Raw genomic sequence first — 22105 nt, 5'->3', positions numbered from 1 at the left:
ACCTGACTGTCGATCTCAAGTCCCTCACGAATTGCAACACCAGTGGAGTAATATACGCCATCCTCTGCCCATGCGAGCTTACGTACATTGGACAAACTAAACAAAAAATAAAGAACCGAATTGTCCAACATTGCAGCAGGATTCGCTGCCAAACATCAGGGGCACCATTAGTTGAACATTGCATGGATAAGAACCACAGTCCAGAATCTATGCGATGGGTAATACTCGGAAAGATTACGCTGGGCCCGCGTGAGGCAATCTGAACACTGTCCTAAACATCAGGGAGTGCAAATGGATGCACAAGTTCAATACCATAAGCATGGGACTCAATGAATTAGACGCTAACTTTGCACAAATGGCAGGACTAGACCCTGAGTAAAAACATTGCCAAACTCCAGACACTTCTCACTGATACATCTCCATCAAAGACGTATAGGCATACAAGACACTATTCTGTCAACAATTGTCTATCTATCAGGGCTACTTATGAATATATACCACATGTGTAGCAATGTTTCAATGTTCTGAATTAGGGCTTAATGGGGGCTCTGTTTAGACTTTTTGAGAAATGTATTTGTACTACGCTTCATTCTACTATTTGTTTTTGTGCATATGACTTCATTACTATCATTTTGTCACTCAAACATAGGAATGTCCACAAGACAATTGTGGTATAAGCTTAAACAGTCTTTTACTGAGACTCAATAACGATCCTCCGATCATTTGCATAACACACCAAAGGGGAACGCTCTTCATTCTCATTTCACTATGGCTTAATTGCAATATAACGTTATTACTAACCATCGCTTTATTTTGCTAATTCTCGTATATGTGGTCACCTACTAGACAATGGTAATGTGTACAAACTGCAATTGTATTGTACCTGCCAAATGTGATTAACGCACATAGGCCGCAACACACCAAGGGAACGACTCACAATTGCAACGCGTTCCCCACCTCTCCGTATTTCTAAAATCTGCAATACACGAGGGAGAAATATAATACGTGAATCAACACGGGCACCCTTTTACAGACGCTCCCTTACACGCGGAACACCCTATGACACGCTACCCTTCGGTACTGACGAATGATTGGCCCAACCGAGCCGAGCCCCTTCTTTGCTAGCAGTCAGCGGCGGCACCGCGAGCAACTCCAAACACACAGAGGGAGTGCCGCTTACTGACGGATGTGCTGCATGCAGACCAGGTAGGATATCACCATAACGAGTCGATAACTGCCCGTAGCCCATGAGCCACAGATCGACACATAGATTGGATTACTCGTAGCACCAATGCGCCTTTTGGCGCCTGTGTTTTCCCTGGATTCACGAATAGTGATTCTACCGCGACCACGGCCAGCATTTGGGCTACTACTCCCTCTCATTTGATTCGAGAATATATATTACCAGTGACCAACCCACAAGGATAATAATTTTTTGTGTTTTTTTTCTAAAAAAATAGGTGCCAAACTTTACTTATTCTCACCAATAATATCCCGTTTGACTTTATAGAATGGTGCCAGGTGTGCACCGAACTCATTAACTGAGAAGGATCCTACAAGATAAAGCGCGACAAGACGCCCTTTTTGCTCACCCAAAGGAGCTATGTCCAAGTAAGTCTCCCTGTCCTCGCATTGATTGCCATATGGCCATTGTGCCTAGAATGTGTTTTTTTGAGATTTCCCTCCATTTTCTTTATAGAATCGTAAGGAGCCTGTGAAGGCCCAGAAAGAGATTGTACAGATCTCGACCGTTCCTGCAGATGTAGGTATTCACCTACACCCAGTCCATACACTAAACACAGCTCACCACGATTTTTAATGATAGTTTCCATATTATATTTTAGGCTCTCTCTCCGTCCTGATGAAGACCCCAACATGAGGCAATAGCAACCCTTCAGCGTACATGGGGGTCGAAACGTAGACTACGCCAACCTTACACACCATAGGACTGACCTATATGGATTTACCTAACCTATGTGTGATGTGATTTGGGAACACATACATTACCTTGATTGTAAAGGCGTATACATTTCATTGTGATGTTTTATTGTCACGATACCTTTACCCAGTCCCTCACAAACCTCCTCACAGCCCCTCCTTTCCTCACTGAGAGCACTATTGATGTAATGTTTGTTTAATTACATTTACGTAATTTGATGATTACGAACAAATTGTGTGGTGATGAACGCACCGGAGTGCATGATTGCAAAAATAAATGCAATCGTATTTTGAATCTTTAAAATTCATTTTTCATTTTGTTTAGTTATAACCTATTGATGCTCAATTGTGGTGATTGACTGTATGGAGTGAATACAGAACATTTATGGAATAACTGTGACAAACTCGGACCACTCCTTCTTTGTACTTATCTACTGACCCAGGTCCAAGAGTTTTTCAGGGCTCACCCCGTTAAAACTCAATACTCTTCCAGGCAAGGCAGCATTGGGTTGTGTCTCAATGGAATTGCAGGTGCATACAGTAGTGGGAGGCGAGCTCGTCGCTGTAATTCGCGCCATGCCCAGCGTAAGGTGTTAGCTGAATTAACATCAATAGCGGGTCTTGGGGCTTTTTGGTACAGAGCCACTCCCAAGGGCATTGGGGCCATCGAGTCAAGTTCCACCGCAACATGCGGTTGGTAGGGCGTTGGGTAGGCCCAGAAATGTAGGAACTGAGCTTGCGCACACAGTGCATACAGATGCATGTCCGGAGCTCCCAGTCCACCCTGTCTCAGCGGCAAGGTTAACAAAGCCTAGGAAATCCTGGCTTGACCGCCTGCCCACACCAGGAATAGTAGATGGGATCGTAGGCAACTAAAGAAATGTTTCGTGAGTGAGATCGGGATATTTGCAAATAAATAAAGAAATGTAGGTAGGATCACCATTTTCGATAGGGCCACCTTCCCCGCGATTGAGAGGGGTAACTTCGACCAGATTGCCACCTTACTCTCGAGCCAGTTAATAGCTCGCCCAAAATTCAAGGACCAAATATCTTGGAGGTTACGACTGACCCGTATCCCCAGATACTAGACTTCTTCTGCCTCCCAGCGAAGCGGAAATTCCGACTGCACCTCAGGTGTGTTGTCTGTCAAAGGGAAGATTACCGATTTAGCCCAATTTATAGACACTCCAGATAAACCGCTGAATTTCACAAATTCACGCAGTAGGGGGTCCAGATTGTCGGCGGGGTTCAAGACATATAGGTGATATCATCAGCATATAGGGAAATTAATAAACTGAATGTACTAAAGCCTATCCCTCGAGCAGTGTGATGATGTCTTATTCTGGCTGCAAGCGGTTCCATGGCGATAGCAAAGAGTAGAGGAGACAGGGGACAGCCCTGTCTTGTACCTCGGGAGATTATGAATGAGTCAGAGATCATGCCATTCACCCTCACCCGTGCCGTCGGTTTGGTATAGAGCAGCCGCACTTGAGCAATAAACATCGGACTGAACCCCATGCGCTCCAGTATGCGGAACAGGTAAGGCCACTCGAGGGAGTCGAATGCCTTCGTGGCGTCCAGAAAGACGGCCGCAGCATGCACAGTACATGATGGTGATCTTAAGACATTTGCACAATTGCATGAGGAATTTGGCCTACCTACACAACAAACAGGGAAATACACACAACTTGGGCAATGCTTGAGCAAGGGCTTAGGACCGCAACCTTGGTTGTTACAGACTTCACCAGTAGTAACATACCTGCATACCTGGGGAAAATATAAGGGGGTCACGTCCGGTTTATATGAAGTACTCACATCCAATGTTCTCTCTAATTTTATTCCTCTGTGGGCGGCATTGTATGGTCTCTGTGCGCTGCAGCCAATGTTATGTGCGCCAAGAACCAGACTGCGCGTGTGGGTGCAGCGATAAATATTAGTGCAAAAATCACTCCGAACTTTTGCTTAACCGCTTCGACGCTCATGACGAGCTCAGCTCGTCATGAGTTGTGCCGCTCACACGCTGATGATGAGCGGAGCTCGTAATGTAACGCAGCTTTTTTCAAATCGCAGCGCGCAGCGGAAAAACCGCTAGCGCGCATGCGGTTAAAAAGTTAAAAGATGGTGCATTGCCACACATACAGCGCCACCTGAAGGGTCTTAAGGCAGGTTTGCAATTCAGATACACACACCTGGACATTAAATTGGTTACCCAAGCAAGTACACTTCGGCTTTGGAAAAGCACAGGACTTTAATGTTGATATCAATATAAGATTTTTCATTAATACAAATACATTTATTTTAAATAAAACTCCACATTCTGCTATTCTATCTAAATTCATAAAGAAACCACATATCTACGTATTTATCTAAGGATTTGCGCATTCTGAACAAGGAACAAAACCCCAGACGCACCCCCGCTCTTCCCCCCCGCCCCACCCCCAACAGGTTCACATTCTATACCATATATCGAAAGGCACACACTACTGCGCACCATGCAAACATATGCACTTACCATGGCACGCTCTAAATCAAATAAGGTGTCCATAATGCTCAACTCTTATCAACTTAATAAAGATGAGAAATGGTTTCACGAGAACACAAAAATACTGTAGTTCCCTCGCTCTATGCCCTATTTATCACAGTACAGGCTGTATCTGTAGACATAAGCATACTCAAGTTAGTGTCAAAATCCAATGCATGATTCCAGGTTATGTTCCTCAGCTAACTCTAAGGGAGTCCTGCTTTCTGTTTTTACCATCTCACCTTATACTTTGATGTAGATAAATATTCAGGTTGGTGTCGTTCCTTATTAATAGATTTCAATGCACTGCCATGGTTTGCTTTTAAAATCTGCAATAATATAATACAGCTCTAAGTATACATCCCTAAGCCTAATGCGTAGACCTGTTTTGCATACTATAATAGACCCACCTTTAAAAATGGAGCTTGATGCGATCCATTAAAATCTCAAATCATTTAGATCATTTAGGGTTTGTACAAATTGGCCCTTTGTCCAGATGGAACTGAAAGAGACCAACGAGGAAATGAAAACACTAAATTGTTCTCTCCTACTACCAGACAAGTGACCGTAGAACTCACAGTGCCCACATATTCTTCATATCATAACAGTGCCAGCGTTCCTTTCTAGAAAGCCAGTTCACGGCAAAGACTTGTATACATGTTAAAACCGGGGGGCCCCCATTGTCGTTCAGGAACCCAGGACGAAGCAGGGAGTCTCTCCTGCAACCAACTAGTCTTAGACCTTAGGCCTCACAAGTAAGTGAGACTGACAGTGCTTGCTGTAGCTAACCGAGTGAGTTAGTATTAATTACACATTTGTTTTTAGAAGCAGCACGATCAGCTGCCTCAGTGCCAGTCGTGTTGCAGTAAATGCTAGTTCAGAGTGCTGCTCAGGCATTGCTACAGGCTTGAGGCTGCCGGCGTGCTGTGTGTTACCAAGTGTGTGCCTGAGACTGCCTTCCCAAAAAGCCCGGGGCTGCGTGCATGCTGCTGTCTGCCCCCGTTACTGGAAAAGCTGTACGTGGGTTTCAGAAGTCCTCACAAGGTCCAGCTCATATGCGAGACATAAATAGCGTAAAGGAAACGTAACTAACCTCTGTGAAAACAGTAGAGTGGGAGGCGAACCAATCAAACCTGTGCCGGTCAGTGCACCACACATGGAGAGTCCAAAGAGGGATGTTTTCTGTCAGAATATGTAACAGTGTTGTGAATAGTGTGCACCGTTTCGGTACAATGGCATCGTTTTTGCTGCCTTTTTCTGTGTTGCCCTTAAATAAGGAAACCAAGTCCTGCCGCTCCCGATCATCTTTACTCTGGTCATTAGTCACCACCTATTGCGAATGCCATCGACTGAAGAGGAAGCTATGACACGAAACTCCTGGCTGTATTTTCAGTTTCCTCCTGGGTTCTTCTGTAAAAAGAAGGGAGGCCATTCCGTGCAGCCAGAGGGAGAAGAGGGAAGGCACAAGGCACAAAGACTCCCTTCATTTTACAGAACAATCAGAGAAGGAAACCGAAAATACAGTCAGGTCAGTTACAGACACTGGACCAGCCCTACCGGCTGTGCTGATACATTACCTAGATCCACAAAGGTAGAACTCGACTGAAGCACTGGGTAAGTCTGCTGTTAACATTCCTCTGTGAGCTGGTGGGTGCAGAGGGCAATAAGCAGGAGAGGAATCGACACTAGGAATTAGCGATCAGGGCCCAGGAGGCTTTCAAACAGGCCAACTTTGGTGTATTCCTAGACAGCAGAATAGCCAGGGTTCGAGTCAAGGGTAGGCACGGCAACCTGCAGCTGTCTGCACAATTTTATCCTACAGACAACCTTCCCCTTTGCAAACATTCAGCACTATTACTATTATCAAATCAAATCAAAAGAGACTTTATTTCGGTTATATTTCAAACCATAAAAGTACACATATATACAACAGTTTAAAAGCATTACACACATTATTGCCATATATAAAATCATTATACAATACATGTTTCCTTTGTCCGAATATCGATATACAGACAGGATAGTTATAAAGTGCAAACAGTGCTTAATAGGATGCAAAAGGCGTAATTAAAGAGGTCCAATGAGTTTGCCAGTTAGACAGATAAAGTTTATAGGGTCATTGATCCAAACAGGTTCTCATTCTGACGGCTAGTTTGAAAAATGATCTTACTTGGAGAACACTGTCCTGATGCAGAAGCTGTAGGTAGATAAGAGCTGGTCTGATTTGATTAAAATCAAGTTTTCTTAGTAAGGCAGCAAGATAACGACGGCGGGGATATTCATAAAACCTACATAAAAACATAAAATGCAGCATATCCTGTGGAGACTTCCCGTCGCAGCCACAGGGAGCTGCACATTTGCTAAAACTGTCCGACTTGGGTCTAATTAAAAGATGATGAAAGATGTTGAATCTGAACCTCGAGAACAGAAATTTTTCATGTGAACTAAATGATCCTGCCAGGTAGGGCTCTATGCTATCACATGTCTTCAGCATAACATATTTCCTAACACTTGACTTCAACAGTTCCACACTTTCTCTATCGGCCAGCTGATACTTACAAAGTGCAGTTTTAATTGCTGATACATCCCCCTTTACAATCCCGGTGGGGCGAGTAAACAGATCTAAAAGCCCCAACCTTTCAAAGCAGGATTTCAAGTATTTTAACCAGGGGATGCGCATAGAGTTATCCTGAGATACAAGATCTCTCACAATCTGGTGGGTAAGAGGTATTTCCTCATTTAACCACAGGTTAACCGAACAAGGCAGTGGCCTTAGAGCAAAGTTGTCACATAAATACTGTATCCCTAGTTCCTCATGAACCGCAAAATTAGAGGTACTGGGGGGGGCGGGGGGGGCACATAGAAGACGTTTAAGGAAAGTATTTTCAGAGACCTGTAACTGTTCTCCTGATACATAGCCCCATAGTTCGCTGCCATACACTGCAGTAGCAACTGATTTGGCGTTGTACAATTTAACCATTGCACTAACTGGTTTCTTCCCCAGTTTTGTTGCAAGATTAAAAATTGATGCGTTGACCCTCAACATTTCCCCTTTTTTCTTAGCCAAATGAGGGCCCCAGCTGAGATTAGAGTCAAATAAAACGCCAGGATACGAAAATGTTTCTGTAACCGGGATAGGCACATCATCAAGTTTAAAAACAAATTTCCTTTTTGACTGCCGGCCAACATGCATAATATACGATTTAGAGTTGTTGACCAGCAGGTCCCTGTCGGTCATAAAAACATTAAAAGCATTTAAAAGCAACTGAAGCCCCTTCTCCGTCCTTGAAATTAAAACCCGCATCATCTGCGTATAAAAGAACAGGAATACCCCGCCTGCCCACTCTCGGACAGTCTGACTGTACCTTCTGTAAGGCAGCATCCAATTCATTTATGTAGAAATTAAAAAGAAAAGGGGCAAGAATACATCCCTGGCGTACTCCCTTCTTTATGGCAAACTTATCAGTGGTGTCACCATTTGCAGAGTATCTAACGTTAGCGCTGGTGTGATTGTGCATGTCCACCAGGAAGTCAACAATCCCTGTGTCAACTCCCCTCTCCCTCATGTACTGCCACAGCCTTCCCCTGTTGACACAGTCGAAGGCTGATGACAGATCCATGAAGGCGAGATGGACCGTTCCCTTCTGCGCCACCGTATATTTACTAAGAATGAGAACAAATTAAGACACTGGGTTGTGGTGGAGCGCCCCACACAGAACCCATACTGGGAGATAGACATGATGTTGTTATCATTCGCCCAGCATGTAATTCTCCGCAGAAGAATTCTCCCCATGATTTTGACCATCGAGTCAATTAAAGAAATTGGCCGATAACAATGGGGGCTACCCCTATCTCCCTTTTTAAATACCGGCACAATGGTCGACAGTCCCCAGGCCACAGGACAGCCTGCACTGGCAGCAGCATTAAAGACTGCCACTAGAATTGGTGCCCAAAAAATCGTCTTCGACTTAAACAGGTCTGGGGGAATCCCATCCGGGCCTGGTGCCTTGTTTGCTGTCAATCCTTCTATGGCCTCAATCACCTCCCTGTTGTCAAACTTAATGGTTCTTCCACTCTCACCAGTGGCTAGCCCCACGCTTACGGTATCCTCTGAACAATACAAAATTTTAAAATGCCGCTCCCAATCCTCTTTAGCTATACAGCACTCAAGCCCGTCCCCTGGTTCTTCTACCAGAAATGGTTTTTTGACTAGCGCCCAAAATATGGAGCTGCAGTTAAGGGTGGATGGATCTAATATCTCACACCATGCCTCTTCTCTCAAAAACTCCTTATGCGTTTTAAGGACAGTCTTATAATTTTTTCGACAAGCTCTAATATTCTCCTGAATTCTCGGAGAAGCTGACAAAGCTAGCCTAAGATTACGAGCCGCTTTGGAGCAATCGTGGTTAAACCACCTTGGTCCACATCTCTCCGAACTGTTTTTAACTGGAACCGTCAACAGCTCTGACACCTTCCCCGACAGGTCTTGATAGGCAGTTAGCACCTCCTGCGGATCTGCTCCTTTCGTAATACAATTAGTAATGTCTTCTGAAAAATTGTCCTCAATGTTCTTATACAGGAGATCAGGGGTTACCATTGACCATTTAAGTCGCCTCCTCCCATCTGTAGTGCTCAGCCTTCCTTCACTACGGGTTTGCTTTCCTTCAGTGATCCCAAATCCCCTTAGATGAATCACAAGAGGATTGTGGTCACTAAACTCACTGTTATCAATATCAAACGATTCTAGGAAGGGCAACATGGTCTGTGAAAATAACATATGGTCAATGAAAGTGCCCCTGCCATGCCCTTTAAATGTAGGAATTTCAAAGCTTCTTTGCGGGTCCCTGATTGTGATACCCATAGAGAGATCCAAACTATCTAGTAGGGTATTGCACAATTCCCCATCTACTGTGTGTTCCAAGTGTAAGCCATTAATTCAATCAATCAATCATGCCATTTGTATAGTGCACTACTCACCCGGGAGGGTCTCAAGGCGCTTGGGGGGAGGGGTATGCTACTGCTCGAACAGCCAGGTCTTGAGTTGTTTCCTGAAGGCGAGATGGTCCTGGGTCAGCCGAAGGTGGATGGGGAGGGAGTTCCAAGTCTTAGCAGCCAGGTAAGAGAAGGATCTTCCCCCGGCGGTGGCTCTTCGGATGCGTGGTACGGCTGCAAGGGCGAGGCTGGTGGACCGTAGCTGGCGGGTGGGCGTGTAGAAGGTCAGGCGGTCGTGGAGAGACTTGTGTGCGTGGGTGAGGAGCCGGAACGTGATCCTCTTGTCGACGGGGAGCCAGTGCAGGTTTCTCAGGTGGCTGGAGATGTGGCTGCGTCGGGGGACATCCAGGATGAGTCGGGCGGAGGCGTTCTGGATGCGCTGGAGTCTTTTCTGTAGCTTGGCTATGGTTCCGGCGTAGAGGGCGTTTCCGTAGTCCAGTCGGCTGGTGACGAGTGCCTGGGTGACAGTCTTCCTGGTCTCGGTCGGGATCCAGCGGAAGATCTTGCGAAGCATACGCAGGGTGTTGAAGCACGATGAGGAGACGGCGTTGACTTGTCTGGTCATCGAGAGGGAGGGGTCCAGGATGAAGCCCAGGTTGCGTGCGTGGTCGGTTGGCTTGGGTGCGGTGCCCAGGGCTGGGGGCCACCAGGAGTCGTCCCAGGCGGAGGGCGAAGATCCCAGGATGAGGACTTCCGTCTTGTCCGAGTTCAGTTTCAGGCGGCTGTCCTTCATCCACTCGGCGACTTCTTTCATCCCTTCGTGTAGGCAGGTTCTGGCGGTGTCGGGGTCTCTGGTGAGGGAGAGGATCAGCTGGGTGTCATCGGCGTAAGAGATGATGTTGAGGTTGTGCTGGCGTGCGATGGCTGCGAGAGGTTTCATGTAGATGTTGAAGAGGGTGGGGCTGAGGGAAGATCCTTGCGGGACGCCGCAGATGACTTCGGTGGCCTCGGAGCGAAACGGGGGGAGGCGGACTCTTTGTGTTCTTCCGGCGAGGAACGAGATGATCCACTCCAGTGCCTTCTCTTGGATACCGATGTTGCTGAGGCGCTGGACTAGGGTGCGGTGGCAGACCGTGTCGAACGCAGCGGAGAGGTCCAGGAGGATGAGGGCCACTGTTTCCCCCTTGTCGAGCAGGGTCCGGATGTCGTCGGTGGCTGCGATGAGGGCGGTCTCGGTGCTGTGGTTGGCTCTGAAGCCGGACTGCGAGGGGTCGAGGGATCCGTTCGTCTCGAGGAAGGCGGTCAGCTGTCTGTTGACGATCTTCTCGATGACTTTAGCAGGAAAAGGGAGGAGCGAGATGGGGCGGAAGTTTTTGAGATCGGTGGGGTCCGCTGTAGGTTTCTTCAGGAGGGCGCTGATCTCGGCGTGCTTCCAGCTCTCCGGGAAGGTGGCGGTGTTGAAGGAGGCGTTGATGATGTTCCGGAGTTGGGGTGCGATGGTGGAGTCGGCCTTGTTGAAGACGTGGTGTGGGCAGGGGTCCGTCGGTGATCCGGAGTGGATGGTGTTCATCGTGCGGGCTGTGTCTTCGGTGGTCACCGTGGTCCAGGTGCGAAGTGTGGCGGTGGGGGGCGTTGGTTCGACGGTTGGGTGCGTGGGTGGGGCGCCGAAGCTGTTGTGGATGTCGGCGATCTTGCGGTGGAAGAACGAGGCGAGGGAGTCGCAGAGGTCTTGTGACGGAGTGATGTCGTTGGTGCCGGTGCTGGGGTTGGAGAACTCCTTGACGATAGTGAAGAGCTCTTTGCTGTCGTGGGCGTTGTTGTCCAGTCGTTCCTTCAGGGATTTCTTCTTGGTGGTGCGGATGAGCTGGTGGTGCTTGCGGGTAGCGTGTTTGAGGGCGGTCATGTTGTCGGTGGTCCGGTCGAGGAGCCAGGCTTTCTCGAGGGTGCGGCAGGTCTTCTTGGAGTCCTTGAGGTCGTTGGTGAACCAGGATGCCTTCTTGCTTCTGGGTCTGCTGGGAGGGTTCTTTAGTGGCGCGAGGTCGTCGGCGCAGGCGGTCAGCCACTGTGTGAAGTTGCGGGCTGCTTCGTTGGGGTCCGTTGTGTTGGCGGGTGGGCTCTGGCTGAGGGAGGTGGTGAGCTGGTCTGCGGTGATCTTGCTCCAATTCCTGTGAGGTACCTGTTGCGGGTGGTGGTGGGTCATGGATCTTTTGAAGCTGAAGTGGACGCAGCTGTGGTCGGTCCAGTGGAGTCCGGTGGCGTGGCTGAAGGTGATGTACTTGCTGGAAGAGAAGATGGGATCAAGCGTGTGGCCGGCGTAGTGGGTGGGGGTGTTGACCAGTTGCTTGAGTCCGAGGTTGGCGAGGTTTTCCAGCAGGGCGGTGGTGTTGCGGTCCTTGTTGGTCCAGAATTCGTTCACATTGCAAGTCCCCTATGCATTTCTTCAACGGATCACCACACAGATGCACATTAAAATCTCCCATAATCATTAAATTGTGACTGTACTCCTTCATAGAAGTGGTAATAAAAACATGAAGTACAGATAGGTGATTAGATGCTGCGGTACCATTAATAGCATTGTAAAAATTCACCAGACCAACCCTATTGTTCTTTCCCCTTAGTACTACACCCTGCACACATGCTTGATGTACATCAATACTATGGATTGTTGAAGTGACCAGAATGGAAACAAATATCACCAGGCCACCCTTTGGCCTGCCTCTAATTGATGGTGTGGCCGGTACATAAAAAGCCTTGTAGCCTTCTAAAAACAAGTCACACTCTACATCCCATGTTTCTTGAAGACAGATCACCTTGAATTGCTTGATGTAAGTGACCCAATTTTCGTCTGCCATCTTTGCAGCCAGCCCCGCGACATTCCATGAGACAACATTCCTATATCCACTTCTATCCTGTGAGTTAATAGTGGGTATCAAATCTTCAATGATTGACATGAAATACCTGTGGGTCAGGGTATGACAATCACACATTTCCAGACCAGATAAAAGCTCATATCTGTTGTGTGTGTTGACATTAAAGCCCTGCTGATGTTGACCAATATCGTTGAGTCTATTATGCGTGTTAACAGCATTTCCCGCTCCACCTGAATTAACAACATTGTACATAAATCGCATGTCATTAGATGGGTCTGGGTATCGTACAAAGGTGTCATGAGTCTTTGTTGGGGGGGATTATTACACAAGTGAGCATAAAAATACCCTAGTGGGCGTACACATATGCTGTCCTCATTATATATTAGAGAAGATGCTCTCAAGAGGACAGTGGCCACATGTTGTGAGTGTTTAAAGTTCACCATGATACAATCCCCACTACCCACTTTTTTAGATGGACCCACCCAGTTCACCCTCCTGACCGACATTACCTGGTCTGAAAACCCAATGGGAAAACCACAGTTTTTATTTAACCACGACACTGTTTTGTTTTTAAGTGAGGTGTGTGACTCTCCATATGGTGAAGCAGGATGAGTACCAACCGGTGGAACATTAGTCAGAACCACCACAAAAGGCGCGCAGTCTGGTGGTAAATTGAGATAGTGGTTATTTCTATGGCATCTAGGAGCAACTTTATTGCTTATAGTTGGAATTGATTGCGACTGCAAGTTGGAGTTTTTAGGCTGGGATTGAATAACTGGTGGTATTTGAGGCCTACTACTCACGATGCTAGATGCTACATCAGCTTTACTGGTATTCTGCTGCTTTTTGCCCTGTAAGACCGCTATCTCCCTGACTTCCTCCGGTTGGGCCCTCAGACCTGCCCTAACCCTTTGTTGGGGGGTGATCAGGCCTCCAAGCCTGTCCACTTCTTTGACCAAAGTGTCTATTCTGGCCACCAGAGGTCTAAGTGCCTCCTCTAACTTTGTCTCCAGTTTAGACTCCAAGTTTTTTATAAGAGTAGTAAACTGTTCAATATTAATACTTAAGTTAGAGCTGCCTTCCTTATCCCCCGTAAACACAAAGGGGTTAGTTCCTGGGCCAGTATTAAATTTCGGATTAATGGCACCTCCAGTTCTATTCTGCTTCCCCCCTTTTTTTGTCAACATTTTCCTGCACAACCGTACCGGCCTTGTGGCGGGAGGAACCTCATCCCTCTCTTCAGTAGATATATCATGTTGCTCTATATGTTCTGAGTGTACCTCTACCCTGACCACAGTGGGTATTGGGAGCTCTATGCTAATTAAACTATCATTATTAGCTGCCATCACAACATCCCCTGTAGCCAGCGGCTGGTCAGCCAAGCAAGGTATTGTGCTTCCTTTCCCTAGGGAAGCCCTACGTTCACTGTTGATCTGGGAAACCTTTTTAACCATATAGTTATCAATGACACTTTGACCAGAAACAGTTTTATCATTTTTGCATTTAGACATCCTGTGTCTCTAGAAGGACCTGGGTCTGTCTCTATATGGCAATAATAACACAAATAAATAAGAAGAAAAACGCCAAGTATTAAAATGTCTTACTTTTGATGATTTAAATGAAAATGTAAAATGGGGGTCAGTTCAATTGGACCAAAGTCCCTGGCCCAGTCCAGTCTCTTCAGGCCTCTTCAGGCCACAGAGGGCCCGCCCTTTGCCCGGCTTCACCCGCGCGCGTCCCGCGCGTCCCCCCGCTGTTTAAGAGCGCCTCCGGGCCTGGGGCAGGGCGTCGGCGGCTTCCTGCCGCAAGCACTGCTGGGACCTGTAGTCCCCCTCACTCGGCGGCCGTGCCTGATGTCAGGAGGCTGACGGCGGCGGAGAGGGACCGGTCGCAGTGCAGGGAGCCAGGCGTGAGATGGAGCAGCCCCCGTGACCAGAATGCAAGGCGAGGCAAGGTGAGGCAAAGTTTCCAGCGAGCAGCGCTCACAAAAGTCCCCCCCTATTACTATTATGTTTCTGACTGATGTTGGTGGATTTTGAGCAGTCTGAAGACATTTTAGTGCTTTGCGTTGACAAAAGGCTGTTATTTCTAATATTTCTCTTTCCATCATTGAGTATTTTGCTCACAATAAAGTGTCACTCATAGTCGTTGAATGTCACTCATAATTACACTGAAATTATGGAAATATCACTCATAAGCAACCTGAAACCTGTCTTTGGCAGCTATGCGTAATGGTGATAGTGCCCCCTATCGAGACATATAATTAGCAACTTACTCTGGTCTACCCTAACTAATGTATGCTCCTCAGGGCGGTCTTCTCATTACAAATTGTCAAATAAGCTCTGGCCATACATCTAAATCATACCCCGGAAGTAATGGTGAGCTTTCATAATCCTGAAAACACACGTTGTGCTTCTTGACTTTCTGCATTTCTTTTCATAATAGTGCGCTGCTGTGAGGCAGATGTGGGCCTTTGAAATAGTTAATATTCATGTTAATTGCAGCGCCCGTGTGCACTGCAATTAACATGAATAGTATTTCAAAGGCCCACATCAGCCATGCAGCAGCGCACTATTATGAAAAGAAATGCAGAAAGTCAAGAAGCACGACGTGTGTTTTCAGGATTATGAAAGCACTCGTCGTGCTTTAGATTTGCTGCATTCATTTTCCTAACAGTGAGGGTCTGTGAGGCTGATGTGGGCTTTTGAAATAGTTTTCATGTTAATTGCAGCGCACACGAGCGCTGCAATTAACAGGAATACTATTTAAAAGGCCCACATCAGCCTCACAGCTGCGCACTATTAGGAAAATGAATGCAGCAAGTGAATGCTGGTGAATGAGAGCTCCCCACAGGCCGTAAGGGAAAAATGCACCTTGTGTCACCCTTGTCTCTTCCTCTGCCTCCCGGTCGAAACCAGGAAATGACAAATTTTCGCGCCGCTTGCGTTTTAAAAGCGGCGGCGCGAACTGTCTCGCTGGATGTCAGGAACAGTATGCGCGCCTTAATCAGGACACTGCGCGCTGGGGATGACTTTGCTGCGCGAGCGCGCAGGCTCGCACCTTATCGGGAACAGTGCTCACATCCAACCTCTTTTCGCAACCCCTATTACAAGATCTGCGTACCAGATGGCAAACCAGATTATCAGTCTCGTAAGGATGATGAATGGACGGAGATCCTAGACTAAATGAATAAGGGCACCCATAAGGCAAAATTGAAATTTTTGTCTATTCAAAATCCTCCATCACTAACACTGGTCACCAACAAAACTACCTAGAGAAGGGCTACTTCCCATGCTAACTGCTGGAGATGCACGAATGCTGGTTGCGACATGATTTGTGAATGTCCGTTGATACAACCCTTTTGGACCTATGTGGGTAAGACCATATATACGGTGATGCCTTTACATCTCCCACTAACTTTTGCCACCATCCTCCTACACAATTTGCGTCAATCACAAGAGCTCTGAAAACCTCAACGTTGACTCCTACACACTGCTTTAGCCACAGCCAAGATATGTATATTACGTCAGTGGAGAACACCAAATCCAGTCGCTCGAGGTATGGTTAGTAGCCATGAGGCTTCTTATGAAAGAGTCATTTGCAATCTCCAGGATCAGATTGATGGTTTCTTCAGGTATGGTCACCCTTCCTAGGTTCACGAAACGATAACAAATCTCACAGTGAATAACCCAAACTAATTAGTGACAATGTCAAACACCAGGTGATGTTCCCTAAACTAATAATATAATGGCAGTTGCCCCTCGTTTTAGAGCTTACCTTTTACATTAGCACTTGTATAGGTTTGCATATATCTTCATCTTTTCCTTCTCCTTTCTTCCACATGGTTATGTTAGTAATGCTCTGAACCACCCATACTGCATTCTTTATATACATCGCTATTTGCGTCTCCAATCATATCTAGATAACCCTTTTATTTCCTACTAAACACCTTTTATTTATATAACACTATCCTCCCCCTATCAATCTCCCCTCATACCTTTCCCCCTGGCTCCACAACACTATAGCAACAGGGATGCAATACTCCGTACTGCTCCACACCTTACACCGAAGAGGCTGAGTAGTAATCCTGCAGAAAGAGACTTCTCATATTTTCCTTTTCCTACGAGACTTAATCCTTCCCCCTTCCCTTTAGGCTGGTAGCTACACTTAGGATAATGGTAAGTGTTCACCCAGAGCCAACAGTTGCTATAACCGATTCATAAGCAGTATTAAAAGTATACACAGATTTCAATCCATTGTACAATACTGCCACGCACAAGGCACCATAAAGCCTCACATTTACATTTACATTTGGCCAATAGTGCTTTTCATATTCCAATGATCTAATATGGCTTACTAGAAATATTTTTCCATTAGATATGTATTATCTGATCATAAGCTATCGGTCTTAGTTTTTCATACCATAGGCCAGTACTGAATTTGCTATTATTGTTATATTTACCAGTTGTTAGATTTCCTTGTATTACTCCCCTCTCCCTACTCTTTTCCCTTTCTCTCTGGGCTTGTTAACTATTTATATGTTCTCTTTAACCATTAAGATATTTAAGTCACACTTGTTTCTTATTAATTTACTCAATTAGTTATTGTAAAAAAGTGTAATTCATTAACATGCAGAACTACTCCATCCAGGTATATCGGATTATATCAGTGCATTGAGAAGTATTTTTTTAAGTGACATTTTTTAAATCCGAATTTAGAAATATTAATTTCCCTCCCCCTCCACACCCCTCCGCCAAACTGACCACAATGGCAACCGTGAACTAAGAGGCACGTCAGTTATGATGTGTCCTGTTAGGGTGGCCTGGGTTCCTATTATACAAAAACAACATTATTGTTCATTAAATCAAACACAGGAAAAGGTTTGTACAGCACACTTCTAAAGTCCTGATCTCTGATGTGTTATGAAGAAAAAGGCAGGAAAGTGAAAAATCAATTGCTTAGAATTTCACAATTTGGTAAAGTGGGCAAGCTGGGATTAAAGACAGCTTTTCTTAATTCACATTGTGCAATTCAGCCACTAGATGTATATGCTTTGCTTCCCCTATACCCACTTTACCAACCACCTTTCCTCACCGAACCACCACCCTGCTGACGTCAATGCGGGCCTCTGTCATATCACAGACCAAACTCTGTGAACCTTGGTAAAAGGTTTGCTAGTACCCATGCTCTAATCGTTATCACTATCAAAGAAGATTCTGTGACGGAGAAGGGAGCTATACTTATTTTTTCTCCCAGTTAAAGTAGGAGCACAGTTGAAAACTGGTTTGAATGGCTTCATACTCTCACCTCTGCATCAAAATAAGCCCCATAACTAACTAGGGTGTGCATGCTGAGACAGTAGAACATGTAGATTCCTTAAATGAGTAACACCAATGTTTTACTATTTAAGGACTGATGTCTGTATCTGGGGCGAGTTAAACACAGATGAAGTTTATCTTGCCAATATTTGATAAAAAACTATACCAGAAAGCAATCAAATTAAACATCACGAGTTATGTCCACTAGCAACCACAACAACAATTTTGTAGACAAACCCTGCTCTTACCACTTGTCCATTACTGGGATTTTTATGGGCATATGGAGGCCCTCGGATATGATTCCACATTTGTCCCGATGTCATTGCAAGTACAAAGCACTAGAAAAACAGAAATTGAGAACAAAAAAGTAAATATCATTCAGTAATATTGTACAACCACATTTCCATATGTGCCGTTCATACTTTCCAAGAAGCAGGCTTGCTATATTCAGTGTACACCACCAACAGTGCAAAATCCCATGGACGTTAACATGGAGTTTTGTCAGAATGCAACAAGCAGCATTCCCATTAGCAGATACTGATCTCCCACCATAAGCCATTCCTTCGTATTATATCAAAAAGCAGATAACTGCTTTAGTTATTTAAGGGAGCCACATGAAATGTAGGTAAAACAATAATGGGAAAGTAGAGAAAACGTGGATCATGGTTTTGAGTAAATGTTAAATGAAGCAGCCGGTAAGATTGGCTCCAATGAGAACCAATCTAAATGTAGAAATGACAAACAAATCAGTAGCTCTAAGACTTTTCAGCAGGAATATGGCACAAATTATCCTGACGCGATTAGTCCTGTAGAAGAACACTTTTCTGGAGCATAAATGTTAATAGTGGGACAAGCTCAATGCCTCTGATGATGGTTTCAAAAGACAGTTCCTCAAAGGGTTTATCCACTACTTAAGTGAGTTGGTGGCATACCCTTTGTTAGAAATGGGAGTCTCTAGTCGGCGGAGGTTTGCACCCTGTCCAAGTAGGGACCTTTATTCTCGTCAGGGTGTCAGAGTAAGGGAGTCACACAGCTAAGATAGCCCCTACTCAGCCCCTTGTGAGCTTGGCATGAAAAGTCAGGCTTATCTCAGAAGCAATGTGTAGAGCATTTGTACATAACACACAGTAACACAGAGAAATCACTACAAATGGACACCCCACCAGTTTAGAATATTTATCTGCATGAAACAGGACCAAACCGCCAAAAATCCAACATACACAAGTAAAGATTTCACTTTTCAAAGGTTCAATCAGTTTGGCACATAGAAATGTATGGATGTGTTACTTTGAGCACAAAGTACCTGGAACGCGTCAAAAGCAATGGTGATGTAAGGTGCAGCAGAGGTGAGGAGCCGGAATAGCAAAGCGATGCGTTGGTTCTTTACTCCCAGGGGAGGTGATGAGTCGATTCCTTACAGCCAGGGGAAGTGATACATCGATTCCTTACTGCTGGGCAGGGGAGGGGATGGGTCGATTTCTTGCAGTTGGCGGGGGTTGGGGTGATTGGGGTAGGGGTGATGATGCATCGGTTCTTTACTGGAAGGGGAGGTGATGCGTCTGTTTCTGGACACGCGGCCTCGGTGCCTTACCGAGATTATGTGTCATTGAAAAAATTGCGCCCAGGGATGGTGCGTCAAAAATCCAGACATGCTCCATTAATGTGTTAACAGTGAATCGACGTTGCGTTGCATCATCAGCTGCGAAGCGGGTGCTAAGTCGGAGTATGAGCAATGCATCCCTACCTCGGGAATGTGGTGCTCGAAACTCTTTGCAGCAATTCTTCTGACATGCTGCAATGGCAGAGCTGGAGCCTGCGATGTTGTCGAGGTCGATGTGTCTATTTTCAACGAGCAGTGACCCCAGCTTTGGTGTAGGCAGTGGCGATGCGTCCTTCTGTAGCGATGTGTTGATAAAAATAGGTGCTGGGAGCCAATGCGTAGATTTTAAGTGTTTTTTAGCAGCTAAGCCACCTCCAACGGCACACAACAAAAATTGCCACCACTTGGCAGGACAGAACTCAAATCAGAGGAGTTCAGGGGCTGCAGATGGAGTCTTTGATGGCCATGAGACTTTTTAACAGGAGGCAAGCAAACATAACTCCTTGGAGAACTCTGGAAGCTGGCTGTAGAAAGCAAAGTCCAGTCCTTTCACTGCTCAAGACAGAAGCAGCAAGCATCAGGCCAACACAGCAAAGCAAAACAAAACAGTAAAGTGGCAGTAACTCCCGACCGCTCATACAGCTCTTCTTTGCAGAGTTTCCTTTAGTCCAGAAGTGCCCTGAAGTCAAGGAGTCACAGGTCCAGTACTTATACTAGTTTCGGCCTTTGAACTTAGCAAATTTCAAAGAAAAGTCTCTGTAGAGCACAAGAACTGCCTTTAGCTGACCTGGCTCCAGACACACTACAGGGGGGTGGAGACAGCTTTGTGTGAGGACAGGCACAGCCCTATTTGGTGTCACCACTGTAGCTCAGGAAGACTCATCACCCTGATGATGGGCCATCAGGATATGCAGGGTACACCTCAGATCCCTTTGTGTGACTTCCTAGAGGGAATGCACAAACAGCCCAACTATCACCCTCCCGCAGACATGGATCTCACAGGCAGGCTGAGGTACAGAATGTTAAAGCAAGAAAATGCCCGCTTTCTAAAAGTAATGCCACAAAAGGGGGGGGAGGGAGGGATGGGGATGGGGAGGGTTGTACCACACAGCTAGATTGGGCTAATAAATACAAAAAAGTGAGGTATCTAGCTGACTATTTAAATTTGCTGTCAACCATTCAACAGACAGACCAAAATCCCGGATAAGATGGCCTACATCATTTAATAATTCCTAGTTGAAAAACTATTATACATATTTGTTAGAGGTACTCCTAGCGGAGATGGGCAACACTTCACAATTTACACAATGTAATACTTTAAATTCAAAGAAAAGTGAACAAAAAGGAATAACAGGTACATGCGTGTCTAAACAGAGAAGATAGAAGGGTCAATGTTTATTTAACCCCTTGTGTGCTGATGACGAGCTGAGCTCGTCATGGCACACAGTCGCCGTGTGCTGATGACTAGCTCAGCTTGTCATGGCACCCACCCACGGGGGAAGTGCTGGCGCTCCCCCCGTGGGCCTTCGATCAGCCCCTTTCTAACGGGGAAGGCAGGGGAACACCTTCGCCTGCCTCCCCCCGCCACCCCTCCCGTGTTATCAATGACGTCAGCGCGCAAGCCGCGCTGACGTTATTGGAGTTCCCCTTAGTTCACCGACGCGTAGGAAGCCAGTAGGGGATGCAGTTGAACCCGGTGGCAGCTGGTTCGCGGCTGCGGCGGTGTTCGTGGGCTCGCTATACTTTTTTATTGCTGAATTTTAAAACTGTTATTTGGTGCTATTCTTTTACCTGGCTGCCGCTCCTCATACACCATCGCCGCTCCCCTAGCCCCGGTCCGGCACGGCTGAGTGCCGCTTGATCCGGAGGGCTGACGGGGTTGCGACCGCCATCTTGAGGGGGCAGACCAGTTCCTAGGGCAGCGCTTTTTTTTTTATTTATTTTTTTTATTTTTTGATGGTTTTTTGTAGAGCGCGTAGTAACTCCGAAGAGCATCCCAGCGCTAGACTGCTACTCCAGGGGTTTTGGCCAGCTAGTAGGGATTATATTTGCGGGAAGAGGAAGGTCTTTAAGGTCTTTCTGAACTGAAGATAGTTCGATTCTGTCCTAAGTTTTCGGGGTAGCTGGTTCCATCGTTTCGCCGTGTGAACCGAGAAGCGACGGCCACCGGTCTTGGCTTTTCTCACTCTAGGGACAGAAATGAGGTTTTCTGCATTGGACCGGAGGTCCCTCTCTGCTTTGTATGGGATTAAAAGTTCTTTCAGGAGAGGGGGACCGTTGTTGTTGAGTGTTTTATGAGCCAGACAGAGGGCTTTAAACAAGACCCTTTCTCTGACTGGGAGCCAGTGGAGAGATTTAAGGGCCGGCCTGGCGGAGGATCTTCCAGGTGTGCCCGTGAGTAGACGGGCTGCAGCATTTTGGACTTTCTGCAGTGAGTTCAAGGTGGCTTCGGGGGCTCCCAAGTATATAGCGTTACAGTAGTCTAATCTTGCCAGGATTAGACCCTGGATGAGGAGCCTCCTTGCAGTCTCTGGGAGCAGGGGAAAGATCTTCCTGCAGGCTCTGAGTAGTCCAAAGCATGTCCCTGCGGTTCTCTTTGCCTGGATTTTAAAACTCATGTCTTTCTCAATCCACACACCAAGGCTCTTGACCTCTTCCTTGGGTGCGGGAGGGTCCCCTAGGCACCTGGGCCAAAGGTGAGATGGTAAGGAGGGCCCATTGTGGCCCATCAGGAGGATCTCGGTCTTGGACCCATTCAATTTTAAGGAGGAGAGATTCATCCATCGGTGGACTTCGGAAAGGCAGCTGTGGAGGTCGGAAGAGGCGTGGTGGGGATGGGAGAGGGTGACGACCAGCTGAGTGTCGTCGGCGTAGTTGATGACCGACACGCCGAACGAGCTAACCCTCTTCTCCAGTGGGGCCATGT

The 22105-nt window shown here is 46.5% G+C and overlaps 1 protein-coding gene across 1 annotated transcript in view; it reads right to left on the bottom strand.

Annotated features, from left to right (window-relative positions):
- The window catches only part of MAGT1 (magnesium transporter 1), a 191201-nt gene that overhangs the window by 59910 nt on the left and 109186 nt on the right, over positions 1 to 22105 (bottom strand). The window contains exon 6 of the mRNA XM_078688829.1: positions 17828 to 17917. Within this exon, the coding sequence (XP_078544955.1) occupies positions 17828 to 17917 (90 nt within the window). The remainder of the gene's footprint in view (positions 1 to 17827; positions 17918 to 22105) is intronic.

The sequence above is a fragment of the Lissotriton helveticus genome, chromosome 4_1, assembly GCF_964261635.1.
Source record: "Lissotriton helveticus chromosome 4_1, aLisHel1.1, whole genome shotgun sequence".
NCBI classification, from domain to species: Eukaryota; Metazoa; Chordata; class Amphibia; order Caudata; family Salamandridae; genus Lissotriton; species Lissotriton helveticus.
The sequence above is the reverse complement of the archived record's forward strand: the minus strand, read 5'-3'. Positions and strand labels throughout refer to the sequence as shown.